The following is a 20,947-nucleotide window of genomic DNA, read 5'->3' as shown; positions in this document are numbered from 1 at the left end:
CGACCGGACCCATCTTTTTTTTTTTTTTTGAACGGAAGTGACCTGGATGAAAAAGGGGGCCTAGGATTGGTACCTTGAGGACTTCGCCTAGCGAATTTTTGAACCTAGACGGACCTCCGGGGTGACCCTAAAAAACATGGGGTGAGGTTTGAGGGATGCAGAAGAAAGGTAGAACCTGACATGAATCAAGGAGCGGAAGCTGAGGGTCAAGCTTGACCGTGCCCGATACATGTGAGGCGCCCTTGAATGACCTGATGCCTTGCGGGCGGCCGGAACCCGTGAACTAGCTGCGTGGCTAGAGGCGAAGCCCCTGAGGCGCATCAGGGTCCAACCAGGTTAGAACGGGCCGAGTAGGGCGACCGATGCACCTGCTGCGTGGCAGGACCACGACAGCACCTGATGCGTGTCAGGAAGTGCAAACGAGACGTGAGAACCAGTCCCTGATGCGTGACAGGGCGGTGGATGAACCTGATGCGTGTCAGGAAACTAACATGGACTGCTGCGTGGCAGACCAAAACTGAAAACCGGATGCGTGTCAGGGAAAGAAACGAGACCGGAAAGGGCATCTGCTGCGTGGCAGACGATTACGTGGATGAAACATTAAATGAGATAGAAAATTGACATGAATCTGCTGCGTGGCAGACAATTGCGTGAATGAACCTAAAGCAAGAAATTAAATTGACATGAATCTGCTGCGTGGCAGACAATAGCGTGAACCTAAAGCAAGACAGAAAATTGACATGAATCTGCTGCGTGGCAGACAATAGCGTGCATGAACCTAAAGCAAGACAGAAAATTGACATGAATCTGCTGCGTGGCAGACAATAGCGTGCATGAAAACCTGAAAGCGAAACCGGAAAATTGACATGAATCTGCTGCGTGGCAGACAATAGCGTGCATGAAAACCTGAAAGCGAAACCGGAAAATTGACATGAATCTGCTGCGTGGCAGACAATAGCGTGCATGAAAACCTGAAAGCGAAACCGGAAAATCGACATAAATCTGCTGCGTGGCGGATGATTGTGTGAAACCTGAAAGAGCCAAGCTGGATGAGACCTGATGCGTGTCAGGAAAGGACGTGACTCTGCTGGGCGGCAGATGGAAGGATAGAATGGACTGAGGATTCCAGGAGTGAACGACGTGAATCCGCCATGCGGCAGACAAACGTCAGGGAACCCGAGCGTCCCGGTAAAATGAAGGTGACGTGAATCTGGCATGCGGCCGACATGAGCCCCCTTTTTTTTTTGACATTGCTGGGCATGGATTGCTGAATGAAGTGTGCCCAGACTGAGAGTATGGTATGTGAAGGGTTTGGCCATGTGACCTCAAGAGGGGTGACCAGGGTTGGTTGGATGCAGGTGCTGTGGCAGAGCCTGAATGTGCTGGATGATAAACCGTGCTGGGGACCTGAGCGTCGGCGTTGCCTGAAGACCAGTGTGGGAGCTGGGGCCAGCATGCAGACACGTGTAACGTTGAAGAGCGCGGCGCCGAGGCTCCCAGGATGGGGAGCAGCTCAAGGCGCCGCTTAGCTTACCAGGGGAGCGCGGTTCGGGAGGGCAGAGGAACTCAGACCGGAGGCAGGAACGAGCAGCAGCGAAGGTAGAGCGGCAGCGTCGGCACTGAACCCTGAAGTGAAGAGACGTCACGTGAGAGCGCGGCGTCCCGCAAGTGGTGACCTGAGCGTCTGGCGTTGCCCAGGAGACCAGTGCAGGAGAGTCGGGGCCCAGTCTCGCGAGAACACGTGCGGCTAGCTGGTTGTAGCTGGAAGCGCAGAAAGAACGGCGCCGAGGCTCCCAGGATGGGGAGCAGCTCAAGGCGCCGCTTAGCTTACCGGAGGAGAGAGGATCGAATCAGTGCGGTATAACCTTCAGAGCGGCGGCAGGTACGGAGCGGCAGCGTGTGAACCTGAAACCGGAAGTGATGGGACGTCACGGTAGAGCGCGGCGTCCATGATGGGAGAGCGAGGCGGCGCTATATAGGTCTCCTTCGCCCCTCCCACAAACACAGGCTGATCTTCAGCCTTGCTACTTGTCACTAAACATTTTGGAAGGAAAGGCGAGTTCTCTCAGGGGTATCTGTGCCCCCCGCCGCACCGAGCACCCGCTCTGGCCGGGCAGGAAAGCATGTCCATGGAAAACTCGCCCAGTTGGGGCCACACATGAAGTTTGCATGCCCTGAAGTCCAGGAGATCTTGGATCATGGGTTACAGGGTGGAGTCCAAGTATGTCACCGCCTGCTGGTTCAGGTTCTGCTGGATGTCCTGCTGCTGGAGCTGGGTGGTTTCTTCAGAGGGCGGCTGAAGAAAGCTGCTCATTATAGACGGAAGTTGATGCATATGATGCTGGTGATGCTTCTATCCCCCCCCCCTCCGCCCCACACACACAACAGCCCCCCCAGTAAGACCTTAATGAGGACCGCCTGGTAATATGGAGGCTGTACTATAGTGTGAAGGCTGAAATCTGTAGGCTGTAATATCATGTGGAGGCTGTAATATCATGTGGAGACTGTTAATATGGAGGCTTTAATATAATATGGAGGCTGTAATATAATATGGAGGCTATAATGTAATGTGAAGGCTATAATATAATATGGAGGCTGTAATATAATGTGGAGGCTGTAATATAATATGGAGGCTGTAATATCATGTGGAGGCTGTAATATCATGTGGAGACTGGTAATATGGAGGCATAATTTAATGTGGAGGCTGTAAAATAATGTGGAGCCTGGTAATATGGAGGCTGTAATATAATGTGGAGCCTGGTAATATGAAGGCTGTGATATAATGTGAAGCCTGGTAATATGGAGGCTGTAATGTAATGTGGAGCCTAGTAATATGGAGGCTGTAATATAATGTGGAAGCTGTAATATAATATGGAGGTTGTAATTTAATGTGGAGGCTGTAATGTAATGTGGAGCCTGGTAATATGGAGGCTGTAATATAATGTGGAGCCTGGTAATATGGAGGCTGTAATATAATGTGGAAGCTGTAATATAATATGGAGGCTATAATGTAAAGTGGAGGCTGTGATATAATGTGGAGGCTGTGATATAATGTGGAGGCTATAAAATAATATGAAGGCTATAATGTAATGTGGAGGCTTTAATATAATATGGAGGCTATAATGTAATGTGGAGGCTGTAATATAATGTGGAGCCTGGTAATAAGGAGGCTGTTATATTATTGTGGAGCCTGGTAATATGGAGGCTGTAATATAATGTGGAACCTGGTAATATGGAGGCTGTAATATAATGTGGAAGCTGTAATATAATATGGAGGCTATAATGTAAAGTGGAGGCTGTAATATAATGTGGAGGCTATAAAATATTATGAAGGCTATAATGTAATATGGAGGCTGTAATATAATATGGAGGCTATAATGTAATGTGGAGGCTGTAATATAATATGGAGGCTGTAATGTAATGTGGAGGCTGTAAAATAATGTGGAGGCTATAAAATATTATGAAGGCTATAATGTAATATCGAGGCTGTAATATAATATGGAGGCTATAATGTAATGTGGAGGCTTTAATATAATATGGAGGCTGTAATGTAATGTGGAGGCTGTAATATAATGTGGAGCCTGGTAATATGGAGGCTGTAATATAATATGGAGGCCGTAATGTAATGTGGAGGCTGTAATATAACGTGTAGGCTGTAATATAATATGGAGGCTATAATGTAATGTGGAGGCTGTAATGTAATTTGGAGGCTGTAATATAATGTGGAAGCAGTAATATAATATGGAGGCTGTGATGTGGAGGCTGTAATATAACATGTAGGCTGTAATATAATATGGAGGCTATAATGTAATGTGGAGAATATGATATAACATGGAGGCTATAATGTAATGTGAAGGCTGTAATGTAATATGGAGGCTATAATGTAATGTGGAGCCTGGTAATAGGGAGGCTGTAATATCTTGTGAAGCCTGGTAATATGGAGGCTGTAATATCTTGTGGAGGCTGTAATATCATGTGGAGCCTGATAATATGGAGGCTGTAATATGTTGTGGAGGCTGTAATAATGTGGAGGCTGGTAATGTCATGGCTTTAATATATTGTAAGGCCTGGTAATATGGAGTCTGTAATATTATGTGGAGGCTGTAATATAATATAGAGGCTGTAATGTAATATTAAGGCTGTAATATAATATTGAGGCTGTAATTATAATGTGGAGGCTGTAATGTAATGTGAAGGCTGTTATATAATGTGGACGCTTGTAATGTAATGTGGAGGTTGTAATATAATGTGGAGGTTGTAATATAATGTGGAGGCCGGTAATATGGAGGCTGCTATATAATGTGGAGTCTGTAAGATTAATGCTGTAATATAATGTGGAGGCTGGTAATATGGACGCTGTAATATTATGTGGAGGCTGTAATATAGTATGAAGTCTGTAATATAATGTGGAGGCTATAATGTAATGTGGAGGCTGTAAATAAGGAGGCTGTAATATAATGTTGAGGTTAATAATATAATATAGAGGCGTTAATATAATGCAGAGGATATAATGTAATTTACAGGCTGGTAATATGGAGGTTATCAATTAATGTGGAGGCTGTGATGTAATGTGGAGGCTGAAAATATGGAGGCTGTAACATAGTGTTTAAGCTGTCATGTGATGTAGATGTGATGTGGAGGCCGGTAATACAGAGGCTGTAATATAATGTGGAGGCCAGTAATGTAATATAATATGGAGACTGTAGTGTAGAGGCCGGTAATATGGAAGCTGTAATATAATGTGTAGGCCAGTAATGAAATATAGAGGCTGTAATGTAATGTAGAAGCTGGTAGTATGGAGGCTGTAATGTACTGTAGAGGCTAGTTATAAGGAGGCTGTGATATAATCTGGAGGCTGAATATATGGAGGCTGTAACATAATTTTTAGTCTGTAATGAAATGTAGAGGACGGTTATATGGAGTCTGCAATTTAATGTGGAGGCTGTAATGTAATGTGGAGGCTGTATTATAATTTGGAGTCTGTAATGTAATGCAGAGGCTAGTAATATTAAGGCTGTGATGTAATGTGGAGGCTGGTAGTATGGAGGCTGTAATATAATGTAATGTGGAGGCTGGTAGTATGGAGGCTGTCATATAATGTGGAGGCTGTGATGTAATGTTTAGGCCGTGATGTAATGTAGAGGCCGGTAATATGGAGTCTGTAATATAATGTGGAGGCCGGTAATTTACATGGAGACTGTAATGTAGAGGCCGTTAATACGGAGGCTGTAATATAACATGGAGGCTGGTAATATTTAGGCTGTAAAATAATGTGGAGGCTATAATCTAATGTAGAGGCTGTAATATGTTGTTGAGGTTGATAATATAATATGGAGGCTGTAATATAATATGGAGGCTATAATGTAATGTGGAGGCTGTAATATAATATGGAGGCTATAATGTAATGTGGAGGCTTTAATATAATATGGAGGCTGTAATGTAATGTGGAGGCTGTAATATAATGTGGAGCCTGGTAATATGGAGGCTGTAATATAATGTGGAAGCTGTAATATAATATGGAGGCCGTAATGTGGAGGCTGTAATATAACGTGTAGGCTGTAATATAATATGGAGGCTGTAAAATAATATGGAGGCTGTAATGTAATTTGGAGGCTGTAATATAATGTGCAAGCAGTAATATAATATGGAGGCTGTAATGTGGAGGCTGTAATATAACATGTAGGCTGTAATATAATATGGAGGCTATAATGTAATGTGGAGACTATGATATAACATGGAGGCTATAATGTAATGTGGAGGCTGTAATGTAATGTGAAGGCTGTAATATAATATGGAGGCTATAATGTAATGTGGAGCCTGGTAATAGGGAGGCTGTAATATCTTGTGAAGCCTGGTAATATGGAGGCTGTAATATCTTGTGGAGGCTGTAATATCATGTGGAGCCTGATAATATGGAGGCTGTAATATGTTGTGGAGGCTGTAATAATGTGGAGGCTGGTAATGTCATGGCTTTAATATATTGTGAGGCCTGGAAATATGGAGTCTGTTATATTATGTGGAGGCTGTAATATAATGTAATGTGGAGGCTGGTAGTATGGAGGCTGTCATATAATGTGGAGGCTGTGATGTAATGTTTAGGCCGGTAATATGGAGTCTGTAATATAATGTGGAGGCCGGTAATTTAACATGGAGACTGTAATGTAGAGGCCGTTAATACGGAGGCTGTAATATAACATGGAGGCTGGTAATATTTAGGCTGTAAAATAATGTGGAGGCTATAATCTAATGTAGAGGCTGTAATATGTTGTTGAGGTTGATAATATAATATGGAGGCTGGTAATATGGAGGCTGTAATATAATTAGAGGGCTGTAATGTAATGCAGAGGCTGGTAATATGAAGGCTGTAATATAATGTGGAGGCTGTTAGTATGGAGGCTGTAATGTAATGTTTAGGATGTGATGTAATGTAGAGAACGGTAATATGGAGGCTGTAATATAATGTGGAGGCTGGTAATGTAACATGGAGACTGTAATGTAGAGGATGGTGATACGGAGGCTGTAATATAACATGGAGGCTGTAATGTAATGTGGAGGCTGGTAATTATTAGGCTGTAATATAATGTGGAGGCTGATAATATAATATGGAGGCTGTGATGTAATGTGGAGGCCATTAATATGGGGGCTGTAATATAATGTAGATGCTGTAAATATGGAGGCTGTAATATAATGTTGAGGATGATAATATAGAGGCTGTGATGTAATGTGAAGACTATAATGTAATGTGGAGGCTTTAAATATGGAGGCTGTAATATAATGTTGAGGTTGATAATATAATATGGAGGCTGTAATATAATGTTGAGGTTGATAATATAATATGGAGGCTGTAATATATTGTGGAAGCTGTAATATAATATGGAGGCTGGAATATAATGTGGAAGCTGTAATATTATATGGAGGCTGTGATATTATGTGGAGCCTGGTAATGTAATGTGGAGGCTGTAATGTAATGTAGAGGCTGGTAGTATGGAGGCTGTAATGTAATGTAGAGGCTGGTAGTATGGAGGCTGTAATGTAATGGCTGGTAATATGGAGGCTGTAATATAAGGTGGAGGCTATAATGTAATGCAGAGGCTGTAATGTAATGCAGAGGCTGTAATGTAATGCAGAGGCTGTAATAGAATGTGGAGGCTGGTAGTATGGAGGCTGTGATATAATGAGAAGCCTGGTAATATGGAGGCTGTAATGTAATGTGGAGGCTAGTAATATGGAGGCTGTAATATAATGTGGAAGCTGTAATATAATATGGAGGCTGTAATGTAAGGTGGAGGCTATAATGTAATGCAGAGGCTGTAATAGAATGTGGAGGCTGTAAATAAGGAGGCTGTAATATAATGTTGAGGTTAATAATATAATATAGAGGCGTTAATATAATGCAGAGGATATAATGTAATTTACAGGTTGGTAATATGGAGGTTGTCAATTAATGTGGAGGCTGTGATGTAATGTGGAGGCTGAAAATATGGCGGCTGTAACATAATGTTTAAGCTGTGATGTAGATGTGATGTAGAGGCCGGTAATACAGAGGCTGTAATATAATGTGGAGGCCAGTTATGTAATATAATATGGAGACTGTAATGTAGAGGCCGGTAATATGGAGTCTGCAATATAATGTGGAGGCTGTAATATAATGTGGAGGAAGATAATGTAATATGGAGGCTGTAATGTAAGGTGGAGGCTATAATGTAATGCAGAGGCTGTAATAGAATGTGGAGGCTGGTAGTATGGAGGCTGTAATATAATGTTGAGGTTGATAATATAATATAGAGACTTTATTTTAATGCGAAGGATATGATGTAATTTACAGGCTGGTAACATGGAGGCTGGAAAATGAAAAGCACCGGCACTTCTGAGCTCAGCCAATCAGAGCTGGAGGGCGGGGCCTGGAGTTCAGGAACAGCCCCGCCCCCAGTTCTCTTTCAGGTCCGCCCATGCTCCATATAAAGGAGGGCTCTGGGCTGAGCAGTCACTGCTCTCTGCTCCTCACACCTAGAAGATGTCTGGTCGCGGTAAAGGAGGGAAAGGGCTCGGGAAAGGCGGCGCCAAGCGGCACAGGAAGGTGCTCCGTGATAACATCCAGGGCATCACCAAGCCTGCCATCCGCCGCCTAGCTCGCAGGGGAGGCGTCAAGCGCATCTCCGGCCTCATCTATGAGGAGACTCGCGGGGTGCTGAAAGTCTTCCTGGAGAACGTCATCCGGGACGCCGTCACCTACACCGAGCACGCCAAGAGGAAGACCGTCACCGCCATGGACGTGGTCTACGCGCTCAAGCGCCAGGGCCGCACTCTCTACGGCTTCGGGGGTTAATGCTGCCGCCGCCTCCTCCGTCCTCACAGCACAAAGGCTCTTCTCAGAGCCGCCCACATCTTCCCGGGGAGGAGCTACGATTCCACTGAGGGGTTAACACCGCCCGCCCATCAGGAGATCAGCGGCGCCCTGTGCTCAGTACAGCCGGAGGTCTACATTACAGAAACCCCCCAATAATCTATACCGAGCCCCGGGTGTTCACCGCTCCTCTCCCCCCCCCCGCAGCTACTATACGAGCTGTGCTCGGAGACTGAGGGGTTAATCTGTCCCGGAGCTGCAGAGACAAAGACGCCAATGAGCGGCTCCTCCTGTAAATCAGCAGTAACTATAGGCGGGAAATTCAAACGAGGGACGAGATCCTGAGCTCTCCCAGCCAATAGCAGAGCTCTGGACCCCGCAGCCGTTATGTGCCCGTAGGAGCCTCGTCCTCCTGTCCTGCACTGAGCGGCCGCACAGCCTCTCTCCAGGGAGCGCCACACTGAGGAGGATGATGGGAGTAGTGATCGGGCATGGAGGAGGAGGATGAGGGGTTAGGGTTAGGGTTAGCTTGTATTGTAACTTCCGATAGCGTTACCGCATCTCATCTAGCTGACAGGGAGGAAAACCGCAGCCACTGTGAGAACAACGGGGAGACCCGGGAGCAGCTCCGCTGGAGACAGGGTGGGGGCTCTGAGAAGAGCCTTTGGGTCCGGGGGGCGGCGCTCACTTGGCGCTGGTGTACTTGGTGACGGCCTTGGTGCCCTCGGAGACGGCGTGCTTGGCCAGCTCTCCGGGCAGCAGCAGGCGCACGGCGGTCTGGATCTCCCGGGAGGTGATGGTGGAGCGCTTGTTGTAGTGAGCCAGGCGGGAGGCTTCCCCTGCGATGCGCTCGAAGATGTCGTTGACGAAGGAGTTCATGATGCCCATGGCCTTGGAGGAGATGCCGGTGTCGGGGTGGACCTGCTTCAGCACCTTGTAGACGTAGATGGCATAGCTCTCCTTCCTGCTCTTCCTCCGCTTCTTGCCGTCCTTCTTCTGAACCTTGGTGACGGCTTTCTTGGAGCCCTTCTTGGGCGCTGGGGCGGACTTGGCTGGCTCGGGCATTCTGACTGAGGACAAAATCTCGTCTGTTCTCCTCCTGCCACCGCGGCGGTATTTATACACGGGCCATGCAAATGAGCTGCTGCTGACTGCGCGCCGATCTACTGGAGGAGAGGGTCACGTGGTGTCTCCGCTTCTCCTAATTGGCAGCCTCACATCCATCCAGCTGAGCCGGGGGCGGAGCAAATAGAGGGGCGGGGCTTACATACATCCATTCAGCGGAGCAACAGGAGAGGCGTGGCTCACATTCATCCATTCAGCAGAGCCAGGGGCGGAGCCGCAAGTAGGGAGGGGCTCACATCCATTCATAGAGCCGGGGGCGGGGCTAACATCCATCCATTCAGCTGAGCAGGGGGCGGGGCTAACATCTCTCTTCCGTCTATCAGGGCCTCTCTGCTCGGCTGATAACCGCCCCGCCCCCTGCTGGCCTGGTAGTGATGCCGCCGCTGAGTGTACTGTGCGTGCAGGGGGGTCGTGCGCTCTATCCCTGGACACCAGCGCAGCGATGGAGCCGCTCTTCTCCGCACAGTGAATACGGGACTGTTCTCCCCTTCTCCGGTGGGGAGCGGGAGAAGGCGGCCACTGACGGGTTAATACTGAGCAGGCTATGGGGGCGGGGCTATAGAACTAGTACCATGGCTTTTGAAATTCCCGCTCAATTACCGTCCGGTTAGAATTCAGCGGCCGTGGACTAGCTCCGCCCCCGGCTCAGAGAATGAATAGCTATGAGCCCCGCCCCTCCTGCTGTCTCCGCCCCCCGCTCTTCTCAGAGCCCCCCCCTTCTCTAGGATGGAGCTGCCGCATTGTGTGAATACATGGAAGCCTCATGTCCGAGGCGGATTATTCCCTCATTATAGACCACTGATCGGGAGGATGGGGAGAGTAGTGATCGTATACTCGGGAGGATGGGGGGAGTAGTGATCGTATACTCGGGAGGATGAGGGGAGTAGTGATCGGACACTGAGGAGGATGGGGGAGTAGTGATCAGACAGTGAGGATGAGGGGAGTAGTGATCAGACAGTGAGGAGGATGGGGGGAGTAGTGATCAGACAGTGAGGATGAGGGGAGTAGTGATCAGACAGTGAGGATGGGGGGAGTAGTGATCAGACAGTGAGGATGGGGGGAGTAGTGATCAGACAGTGAGGAGGATGGGGGAGTAGTGATCAGACAGTGAGGATGGGGGAGTAGTGATCAGACAGTGAGGAGGATGGGGGGAGTAGTGATCAGACAGTGAGGATGATGGGGGAGTAGTGATCAGACAGTGAGGATGGGGGGAGTAGTGATCAGACAGTGAGGATGGGGGGAGTAGTGATCAGACAGTGAGGAGGATGGGGGAGTAGTGATCAGACAGTGAGGATGGGGGGAGTAGTGATTGGGCAATAAGGAGAATGAGTGAAGTAGTTATATGGTATTGAGGATGATGAGGGGAGTAGTGGTCAGCCAGTGAGGAGAATGAGGGCAGTAGTGATCTGCTGAGGGGAGTGGTGGTAATATAATATGGAGGCTGCAATGTAATGTGGAGGCTGTAATATAATATTGAGGCTATAATGTAATGTGGAGGTTGATAATATATTATAGAGGCTTCAATATAATGCGGAGGATATAATGTAATTTACAGGCTGGTAATATGGAGGCTGTGATGTAATGTGGAGGCTGTAACACAATGTTTAAGCTGTGATGTAATGTAGAGGCCGGTAATACGGAGGCTGTAATATAATGTGGAGACTAATGTAGAGGCCGGTAATGTAATATGGAGACTGTAATGTAGAGGCCGGTAATACGGAGGTTGTAATATAATGTGCAGGCCGGTAATGTAATATAGAGGCTGTAATGTAATGCAGAGGCTGGTAATATGAAGGCTGTAATATAATGTGGAGGCTGGTAGTATGGAGGCTGTCATATAATGTGGAGGCTGTGATGTAATCTTGATGCTGAAAATATGGAGGCTGTAACATAATGTTTAGGCTGTAATGTAATGTAGAGGCTGAAATTATGGAGGTTGTAACATAATGTTTATGCTGTGATGTAATTTAGATTACGGTAATATGGAGTCTGTAATATAATGTAGAGGCTGGTAATATAAAGGCTGCAATATAATATGGAGTCTATAATGTAATGTAGAGGCTGAAAATATGAAGGCTGTAATATAATGTTGAGATTGATTATACAAAATGGAGGCTGGTAGTAGGGAGGCTGTAATGTAGAGGCTGGTAATACGGAGGCTGTCAATTAATATGGAGGCTGTAACAATGTTTAAGCTGTGATGTAATGTAGAGGCCGCTAATATGGAGGCTGTAATATAATATGGAGGCTGTAATGTAGAGGCTAGTTATATGGAGGCTGTGATGTAATCTGGAGACTGAATATATGGAGGCTGTAACATAATGTTTAGGCTGTGATGTAATGTAGAGGGCGGTAATATGGAGTCTGCAATATAATGTGGAGTCTGGTAATGTAATATGGAGGCTGTAATGCAGAGGCTGGTAATATTAAGGCTGTGATGTAATGTGGAGGCTGGTAGTATGGAGGCTGTAATATAATGTAGTATGGAGGCTGTAATGTAGAGGCTGTAATATAATGTTATGTAAAGGCTGTAATGTAATGTAGAGGCTAGTAATGTGGAGGCTGTCATATAATGTGGAGGCTGTGATGTAATATGGAGGCTGTCATATAGTGTGGAGGCTGTGATGTTATATGGAGGCTGTAATGTTTAGGCCCTGATGTAATGTAGAGGCCGGTAATATGGAGGCTGTAATATAATGTGTAGGCCAGTAATGAAATATAGAGGCTGTAATGTAATGTGTAAGCTGGTAATATGAAGGCTGTAATATAATGTGGAGGAGGCTGGTAGTATGGAGGCTGCAATGTAATGTAGAGGCTAGTTATATGGAGGCTGTGATGTTATCTGGAGACTGAATATATGGAGGCTGTAACATAATGTTTAGGCTGTGATGTAATGTAGAGGACGGTAATATGGAGTCTGCAATATAATGTGGAGGCTGGTAATGTAATATGGAGGCTGTAATGTTATGTGGAGGCTGTAATGTAATGTGGAGGCTGTAATATAATTTGTAGTCTGTAATGTAAAGCAGAGGCTGGTAATATTAAGGCTGTAATGTGGAGGCTGGTAGTATGTATGGAGGCTGTAATATAATGTAATGTGGAGGCTGGTAGTATGGAGGCTGTAATATAATGTAGAGGCTGTGATGTAATATGGAGGCTGTAATGTAATGTTTAGGCCCTGATGTAATGTAGAGGCCGGTAATATGGAGTCTGTAATATAATGTGGAGACTAATGTAGAGGCCATTAATACGGAGGCTGTAATATAACATGGAGGCTGGTAATATTTAGGCTGTAAAAAAATATGGAGGCTGTAATATGTTGTTGAAGTTGATAATATAATATGGAGGCTGTGATGTAATGTGGAGGCCATTAATATGGAGGCTGTAATATGTTGTTGAAGTTGATAATATAATGTGGAGGCTGTAATGTTTAGGATGTGATGTAAGAATTCAGCGGCCATGGAGAAGCTCCGCCCCCGGCTCAGCTGAATGGATGATGTGAGCCCCGCCGTGCGCTCTATCCCCGGACACCAGCGCAGAGCTGGAGAAGGGGGCGGAGCTATAGAAGAAGTGCTTTACAGTGATTGGCTGATCTCTGGCTTTTGAAATTCCCGCTCAATTACAGTCCAGTTAGAATTCAGCGGCCGTGGAGGAGCAGTCCATTACACACAGGGGCTCTTGCCGCTCCTGACCTGCTGCGAGAACGGGCAGACATTGCTTCTGTAGAGGGTTCGTCCCCTGAGATCAGCCAATCACTATAACATACTTATTCTGTAGCTCCACCTCTTCTTCCGCTTGGGCTCCGCCTCTTGTGAACGATGATTGGTAACGGAAGTTTTGGCGGGCACATCATTGTACGAATAAACCAATAGTGATGTAGGGGTGTGGTTTACATGAGCCAATGATCTGCACGGTCCGTTCCTCACCTCACTCTCTTGCTGTGTACAGATCTCTGCAGAGCCATGGCCAGAACCAAGCAGACAGCCCGTAAGTCCACCGGCGGGAAAGCTCCCCGCAAGCAGCTGGCCACTAAGGCCGCCAGGAAGAGCGCCCCCGCCACTGGCGGAGTCAAGAAGCCTCACCGCTACCGGCCCGGGACCGTCGCTCTCCGGGAGATCCGGCGCTACCAGAAGTCCACCGAGCTGCTCATCCGGAAGCTGCCCTTCCAGCGCCTGGTGAGAGAGATCGCCCAGGACTTCAAGACCGACCTTCGCTTCCAGAGCTCGGCCGTCATGGCCCTGCAGGAGGCCAGCGAGGCTTACCTGGTCGGGCTCTTCGAGGACACCAACCTCTGCGCCATCCACGCCAAGCGGGTCACCATCATGCCCAAGGATATCCAGCTGGCCCGCAGGATCCGAGGGGAGAGGGCTTAGGTCTGCGCCCCGCACCCAACAAAGGCTCTTCTCAGAGCCACCACCTCCTCCAGAGACGAGCTCCACTCCGCCCTTCATTCTCCACCTCTGCTCACAGGAGGCGGGTTAACCCTTTCAGCGCTCTAATTAGTAAGAGCAGTTCCTTTATTCTAAAAGCGCTCTCTGTACCTCCCCCCGTCTATCAGGGACTCGCTGAACGTGACCGATAACCGCCTCCATCCTCCCTGCCCCCCGCCATCTCCACTCAGCGCTGCTGGGGGCGTGGCTATAGGACAAGTGCTTTACAGTGATTGGCTGATCTCCTGGCTTTTGAAATTCCCGCTCAATTACCGCCCGGTTAGAATTCAGCGGCCGTGGACAAGCTCCGCCCCCGACTCTTCTGAATGAATAGATGTGAGCCCCGCCCCTCCTGTTGCTCCGCCCCTCCTGTTGCTCCGCCCCCGCCTCGCTGAATGGATGATGTGAGCCCCGCCCCTCCTGCTGCTCCGTCCCCCGGCTCAGTGAATGAATAGCTATGAGCCCCGCCCCCCGCTCTTCTCAGAGCCCCCACCTTCTCTAGGACGGAGCTGCCGCATTGTGTGAATACATGGAAGCCTCATGTCCGAGGCGGATTATTCCCTCCTTATAGACCACTGATCCGGAGGATGGGGGGAGTAGTGATCGGCCAAAGAGAGTAGTGATCGGACACTTGAGGAGGAGGAGGTAGTGAAGGACGAGCGGCTGGATGGGTCCACAGAGCCGGGCACTCGGGGATACACCGGTGCTAAGGGGGCGGCTGGCAATTGGTGGAGAAAAGGGGGCGTGTCCTCACAAGCCTTTCCAGGTTATCTGCTCCCTCATTGGCTGCAGGATTTGGCGCTGAAAACCGGGTTTGGATTCGGCCAATCACAGAGGAGTTCTCCTGCGCCATCCGGGTATAAGAAGTGACGGGCGGAGCGGGGCTGTCAGTCTCATCTGTACAGAGAAGAGGACGATGTCTGGACGCGGCAAACAAGGAGGCAAAGTCCGGGCTAAGGCCAAGACCCGCTCCTCCCGGGCAGGGCTCCAGTTCCCGGTCGGCCGAGTGCACAGGCTCCTCCGCAAGGGCAACTACGCCCAGAGGGTGGGCGCCGGCGCTCCCGTCTACTTGGCCGCTGTGCTCGAGTATCTCACCGCCGAGATCCTGGAGCTGGCCGGCAATGCCGCCCGCGACAACAAGAAGACCCGCATCATCCCCCGCCACCTGCAGCTGGCCGTGCGCAACGACGAGGAGCTCAACAAGCTGCTGGGCGGCGTCACCATCGCCCAGGGAGGCGTCCTGCCCAACATCCAGGCCGTGCTGCTGCCCAAGAAGACCGAGAGCACCAAGTCGGCCAAGAGCAAGTGAGCCCGGCTCTGCTGCTGCTGCTGTGCCCCCCGGAACCAAAGGCTCTTCTAAGAGCCACCCACATGGTCTGCACGACTGAGCTGGCGATGCCGCTGATCTCCGCTGTGGAGGAGGCGTCACACAGGGGCACTTACCGCTCCTGACTAGAGGTGGGGAGTTTGGATCTTTTACAGGAAGAGAATCTTTGGCTTCAGTTGCGGACTAGGGAGCCGGATAGGTAATAAGTGTTCGATCAGTGGTGACCGGACTGAGGGCACTGATCTGGGGATTATACTGAGTGGGGGGCACTGCGAGGGCTTTATACTGCTGCAGCCCGGTCAGAGACTCCGTGTATTGTTCTAGTGACTCAGAGAATAGAAGGAGTCGGATTATTGGATTCTTAGACTCACTGCTCCTGACCTGCTGCGAGTCCGGGCAGACATTGCTGCTGTAGAGGGTTTGGCCGCTGAATTCTACCCGGACTGTAATTGGGCGGGAATTTCAAAAGCCAGAAGATCAGCCAATCACTGTAAAGCACTTGTCCTATAGCTCCGCCCCCAGCAGCGCTGAGTGGAGATGGCGGGGGGCAGGGAGGATGGAGGCGGTTATCGGTCAGCGAGTCCCTGATAGACGGGGGGAGATACAGAGAGCGCTTTTAGAATAAAGGAACTGCTCTTACTAATTAGAGCGCTGAAAGGGTTAACCCGCCTCCTGTGAGCAGAGGTGGAGGATGAAGGGCGGAGTGGAGCTCGTCTCTGGAGGAGGTGGTGGCTCTGAGAAGAGCCTTTGTTGGGTGCGGGGCGCAGATCTAAGCCCTCTCCCCTCGGATCCTGCGGGCCAGCTGGATATCCTTGGGCATGATGGTGACCCGCTTGGCGTGGATGGCGCAGAGGTTGGTGTCCTCGAAGAGCCCGACCAGGTAAGCCTCGCTGGCCTCCTGCAGGGCCATGACGGCCGAGCTCTGGAAGCGAAGGTCGGTCTTGAAGTCCTGGGCGATCTCTCTCACCAGGCGCTGGAAGGGCAGCTTCCGGATGAGCAGCTCGGTGGACTTCTGGTAGCGCCGGATCTCCCGGAGAGCGACGGTCCCGGGCCGGTAGCGGTGAGGCTTCTTGACTCCGCCAGTGGCGGGGGCGCTCTTCCTGGCGGCCTTAGTGGCCAGCTGCTTGCGGGGAGCTTTCCCGCCGGTGGACTTACGGGCTGTCTGCTTGGTTCTGGCCATGGCTCTGCAGAGATCTGTACACAGCAAGAGAATGAGGTGAGGAGCGGACCGTGCAGATCATTTATACTCCCGGCCTCGTCCTCATTGGCTCATGTAAACCACACCCCTACATCCCTATTGGTTTATTCGTACAATGATGTGCCGCCAAAACTTCGGTTACCAATCATCGTTCACAAGAGGCGGAGCCCATCCTATCGGCCAGTCCCAGCTGATGGGCGTGTCTCCAGGTAATAAGCCCCTCCTACATAAAGCGGGAGGTCAGTCTCTTCCCACCGCCTCCTCCTCAGACGAGCTCCACTCCGCCCTTCTGCCCTCGTTCTCCGCTCACAGCGGGCGGGGGCTCACTGTCTGATCACTACTCCCCCCCCCATCCTCCTCACTGTCCAATCACTACTCCCCTCATCCTCCTCAGTGTCCAATCACTACTCCCCTCATCCTCCTCAGTGTCCAATCACTACTCCCCTCATCCTCCTCAGTGTCCAATCACTACTCCCCTCATCCTCCTCAGTGTCCAATCACTACTCCCCCCATCCTCCTCAGTGTCCAATCACTACTCCCCCCATCCTCCTCAGTGTCCAATCACTACTCCCCTCATCCTCCTCAGTGTCCAATCACTACTCCCCCCATCCTCCTCAGTGTCCGATCACTACTCCCCTCATCCTCCCGATCAGTGGTCTATAATGAGGGAATAATCCGCCTCGGACATGAGGCTTCCATGTATTCACACAATGCGGCAGCTCCGTCCTAGAGAAGGTGGGGGCTCTGAGAAGAGCGGGGGGCGGAGCAGCAGGAGGGGGCGGGGCTCATATCTATTCATTCAGATGAGCCGGGGGCGGAGCAGCAGGAGGGGCGGGGCTCATAGCTATTCATTCTCTGAGCCGGGGGGCGGAGCTTCTCCACGGCCGCTGAATTCTTACCGGACGGTAATTGAGCGGGAATTTCAAAAGCCAAGGTACTAGTTCTATAGCCCCGCCCCCATAGCCTGCTCAGTATTAACCCGTCAGTGGCCGCCTTCTCCCGCTCCCCACCGGAGAAGGGGAGAACAGTCCCGTATTCACTGTGCGGAGAAGAGCGGCTCCATCGCTGCGCTGGTGTCCAGGGATAGAGCGCACGACCCCCCTGCAGGCACAGTACACTCAGCGGCGGCATCACTACCAGCAGGGGGCGGGGCGCAGTGAGGGGCGGTTATCAGCCGAGCAGCGAGGCCCTGATAGACGGAAGAGAGATGTTAGCCCCGCCCCCGGCTCAGCTGAATGGATGGATGCGAGCCCTGCCCCTCCTGCTGCTCCTCCCCCCGGCTCATCTGAATGGATGGATGTGAGTTCTGCTCCGCACCCCGGTTTAGCAGAATGGATGGCTATGAGCCCAGCCCCTCCTGCTGCTCCGCCCTCTGACTCAAATCTATGAATGGATGTGAGCCCCTCCTTTCTTGCTGCCCCGACCCCCCCCCCCCCCGTCTCTGATGAATAAGTGTATGTGAACCACGCCTCTCCTGTTACTCCGCCCCCGGCTCTGCTGAATAGATGGATGTGAGCCACGCCTCTCCTGTTACTCCGCCCCCGGCTCTTCTGAATGGATGTATGTGAGCCCCGCCCCTCTATTTGCTCCTCCCCCGGCTCAGCTGGATGGATGTGAGGCTGCCAATTGGGAGCAGTGGAGACACCACGTGACCCTCTCCTCCAGTAGATCGGCGCGCAGTCAGCAGCAGCTCATTTGCATGGCCGTGTATAAATACCGCCGCGGTGGCAGGAGGAGAACAGACGAGATTTTGTCTTCAGTCAGAATGCCCGAGCCAGCCAAGTCCGCCCCAGCGCCCAAGAAGGGCTCCAAGAAAGCCGTCACCAAGGTTCAGAAGAAGGACGGCAAGAAGCGGAGGAAGAGCAGGAAGGAGAGCTATGCCATCTACGTCTACAAGGTGCTGAAGCAGGTCCACCCCGACACCGGCATCTCCTCCAAGGCCATGGGCATCATGAACTCCTTCGTCAACGACATCTTCGAGCGCATCGCAGGGGAAGCCTCCCGCCTGGCTCACTACAACAAGCGCTCCACCATCACCTCCCGGGAGATCCAGACCGCCGTGCGCCTGCTGCTGCCCGGAGAGCTGGCCAAGCACGCCGTCTCCGAGGGCACCAAGGCCGTCACCAAGTACACCAGCGCCAAGTGAGCGCCGCTCTCCGGACCCAAAGGCTCTTCTCAGAGCCCCCACCCTGTCTCCAGCGGAGCTGCTCCCGGGTCTCCCCGTTGTTCTCACAGTGGCTGCGGTTTTCCTCCCTGTCAGCTAGATGAGATGCGGTAACGCTATCGGAAGTTACAGTACAAGCTCCCCTCATCCTCCTCCTCCATGCCCGATCACTACTCCCATCATCCTTCTCCTCAGTGTGGCGCTCCCTGGAGAGAGGCTGTGCGGCCGCTCAGTGCAGGACAGGAGGACGAGGCTCCTACGGGCACATAACGGCTGCGGGGTCCAGAGCTCTGCTATTGGCTGGGAGAGCTCAGGATCTCGTCCCTCATTTGAATTTCCCGCCTATAGTTGAGCTGCTGATTTACAGGAGGAGCCGGTCATGTGACCTGTACCAGCGCCGCTCATTGGCGGGACGGATTAACCCCTCAGTCTCCGAGCACAGCTCGTCTCGTAGCTGCGGTGGAGAACACCCGGGGATCGGGATTTACAGATTATTGGGGGGTTTCTGTAATGTAGACCTCCGGCTGTACTGAGCACAGGGCGCCGCTGATCTCCTGATGGGCGGGCGGTGTTAACCCCTCAGTGGAATCGTAGCTCCTCCCCGGGAAGATGTGGGCGGCTCTGAGGACGGAGGCGGCATTAACCCCCGAAGCCGTAGAGAGTGCGGCCCTGGCGCTTGAGCGCGTAGACCACGTCCATGGCGGTGACGGTCTTCCTCTTGGCGTGCTCGGTGTAGGTGACGGCGTCCCGGATGACGTTCTCCAGGAAGACTTTCAGCACCCCGCGAGTCTCCTCATAGATGAGGCCGGAGATGCGCTTGACGCCTCCCCTGCGAGCTAGGCGGCGGATGGCAGGCTTGGTGATGCCCTGGATGTTATCACGGAGCACCTTCCTGTGCCGCTTGGCGCCGCCTTTCCCGAGCCCTTTCCCTCCTTTACCGCGACCAGACATCTTCTAGGTGTGAGGAGCAGAGAGCAGTGACTGCTCAGCCCAGAGCCCTCCTATATATGGAGCATGGGCGGACCTGAAAGAGAACTGGGGGCGGGGCTGTTCCTGAACTCCAGGCCCCGCCCTCCAGCTCTGATTGGCTGAGCTCAGAAGTGCTGGTGGTTTTCATTTTCCAGCCTCCATGTTACCAGCCTGTAAATTACATCCTATCCTTCGCATTAAAATAAAGTCTCTATATTATATTATCAACCTCCACATTATATTACAGCCTCCATACTACCAGCCTCCACATTCTATTACAGCCTCTGCATTACATTGTAGCCTCCACCTTACATTACAGCCTCCATACTACCAGCCTCCACATTCTATTACAGCCTCTGCATTACATTACAGCCTCCACCTTACATTACAGCCTCAATATTACATCTATGTTTCTATTCCAGCCTCTGCATTACATTATCTTCCTCCACATTATATTACAGCCTCCATACTACCAGCCTCCACATTCTATTACAGCCTCCGCATTACATCACAGTCTCCACATTACATCTATGTTTCTATTACAGCCTCCATATTACATTATCTTTCTCCACATTATATTACAGCCTCCATATTACCAGCCTCTACATTACAGCCTCCATACTACCAGCCTCCAAATTACATTACATCCTCCACATTACATTACCAGCCTCCAAATTACATTACAGCCTCCACATTACATTGCCAGCCTCCACATAATATCACAGCCTCCACATAATATAACAGCCTCCACATTACATTACAGCCTCCATATTATATTACAGCTTCCACAATATATTACAGCCTCCATATTACCAGGCTCCACATTTTATTACAGCCTCCATACTACCAGGCTACACATTATATTACAGCCTCCACATTAAATTACAGCCTCCATATTACCAGTCTCCACATTATATTACAGCCTCCACATTATATTACAGCCTCCATATTATATTATAGCCTTCACATTACATTATAGCCTCCATATTATATTACAGCCTCCACATTACATCTATGTTTCTATTACAGCCTCCATATTACATTATCTTCCTCCACATTATATTACAGCCTCCATACTACCAGCCTCCACATTCTATTACAGCCTCCACATTATATTACAGCCTCCATATTATATTATAGCCTTCACATTACATTATAGCCTCCATATTATATTACAGCCTCCACATTATATTACAGCCTCCACATTACATTACAGCCTCCATATGACCAGTCTCCACATGATATTACAGCCTCCACATGATATTACAGCCTCCACATTATATTACAGCCTCCATATTACCAGTCTCCACATGATATTACAGCCTCCACATTATATTACAGCCTCCATATTACCAGTCTCCACATGATATTATAGCCTCCATATTATATT

General features: G+C 50.0%; 6 protein-coding genes across 6 annotated transcripts in view; 3 read left to right on the top strand and 3 right to left on the bottom strand.

The window, feature by feature from the left end:
* The window catches only part of LOC120982704, a 66,480-nt gene extending 58,154 nt beyond the window's left edge, over window positions 1-8,326 (top strand). The window contains exon 4 of the mRNA XM_040412961.1: window positions 8,012-8,326. Coding sequence (XP_040268895.1) covers window positions 8,012-8,326 — 315 coding nt within the window. The remainder of the gene's footprint in view (window positions 1-8,011) is intronic.
* A 700-nt stretch (window positions 8,327-9,026) lies between these two features.
* LOC120982694 (histone H2B 1.1) lies at window positions 9,027-9,409 on the bottom strand. The gene has a single exon (XM_040412950.1). The coding sequence runs from the start codon at window positions 9,407-9,409 to the stop codon at window positions 9,029-9,031; it is 381 nt and encodes a 126-aa protein (XP_040268884.1). The 3' UTR covers window positions 9,027-9,028.
* A 5,381-nt stretch (window positions 9,410-14,790) lies between these two features.
* On the top strand, window positions 14,791-15,214 carry LOC120982670 (histone H2A type 1-like). The gene has a single exon (XM_040412927.1). The coding sequence runs from the start codon at window positions 14,816-14,818 to the stop codon at window positions 15,206-15,208; it is 393 nt and encodes a 130-aa protein (XP_040268861.1). The 5' UTR covers window positions 14,791-14,815; the 3' UTR covers window positions 15,209-15,214.
* Window positions 15,215-15,886: 672 nt separating this feature from the next.
* LOC120982664 (histone H3) lies at window positions 15,887-16,543 on the bottom strand. Its single transcript, XM_040412922.1, has one exon. It carries the CDS (start codon window positions 16,404-16,406, stop codon window positions 15,996-15,998), a length of 411 nt encoding a protein of 136 aa, XP_040268856.1. The 5' UTR covers window positions 16,407-16,543; the 3' UTR covers window positions 15,887-15,995.
* A 1,627-nt stretch (window positions 16,544-18,170) lies between these two features.
* On the top strand, window positions 18,171-18,603 carry LOC120982693 (histone H2B 1.1). Its single transcript, XM_040412949.1, has one exon. It carries the CDS (start codon window positions 18,190-18,192, stop codon window positions 18,568-18,570), a length of 381 nt encoding a protein of 126 aa, XP_040268883.1. The 5' UTR covers window positions 18,171-18,189; the 3' UTR covers window positions 18,571-18,603.
* A 609-nt stretch (window positions 18,604-19,212) lies between these two features.
* LOC120982699 (histone H4) lies at window positions 19,213-19,551 on the bottom strand. The gene has a single exon (XM_040412956.1). The coding sequence runs from the start codon at window positions 19,537-19,539 to the stop codon at window positions 19,228-19,230; it is 312 nt and encodes a 103-aa protein (XP_040268890.1). The 5' UTR covers window positions 19,540-19,551; the 3' UTR covers window positions 19,213-19,227.
* Between the last annotated feature and the right edge of the window lie 1,396 nt (window positions 19,552-20,947).

Source organism: Bufo bufo (assembly GCF_905171765.1).
Source record: "Bufo bufo chromosome 1 unlocalized genomic scaffold, aBufBuf1.1 SUPER_1_unloc_1, whole genome shotgun sequence".
Taxonomy (NCBI): Eukaryota; Metazoa; Chordata; class Amphibia; order Anura; family Bufonidae; genus Bufo; species Bufo bufo.
Note: the sequence above shows the minus strand (reverse complement) of the source record. Positions and strands in the feature narration are given on the sequence as shown.

Coding starts and splice junctions, on each gene's coding strand:
- LOC120982694 (XM_040412950.1), bottom strand. CDS start 9,409: ATGCCCGAGCCAGCCAAGTCCGCCCCAGCGCCCAAGAAGGGCTCCAAG.
- LOC120982670 (XM_040412927.1), top strand. CDS start 14,816: ATGTCTGGACGCGGCAAACAAGGAGGCAAAGTCCGGGCTAAGGCCAAG.
- LOC120982664 (XM_040412922.1), bottom strand. CDS start 16,406: ATGGCCAGAACCAAGCAGACAGCCCGTAAGTCCACCGGCGGGAAAGCT.
- LOC120982693 (XM_040412949.1), top strand. CDS start 18,190: ATGCCCGAGCCAGCCAAGTCCGCCCCAGCGCCCAAGAAGGGCTCCAAG.
- LOC120982699 (XM_040412956.1), bottom strand. CDS start 19,539: ATGTCTGGTCGCGGTAAAGGAGGGAAAGGGCTCGGGAAAGGCGGCGCC.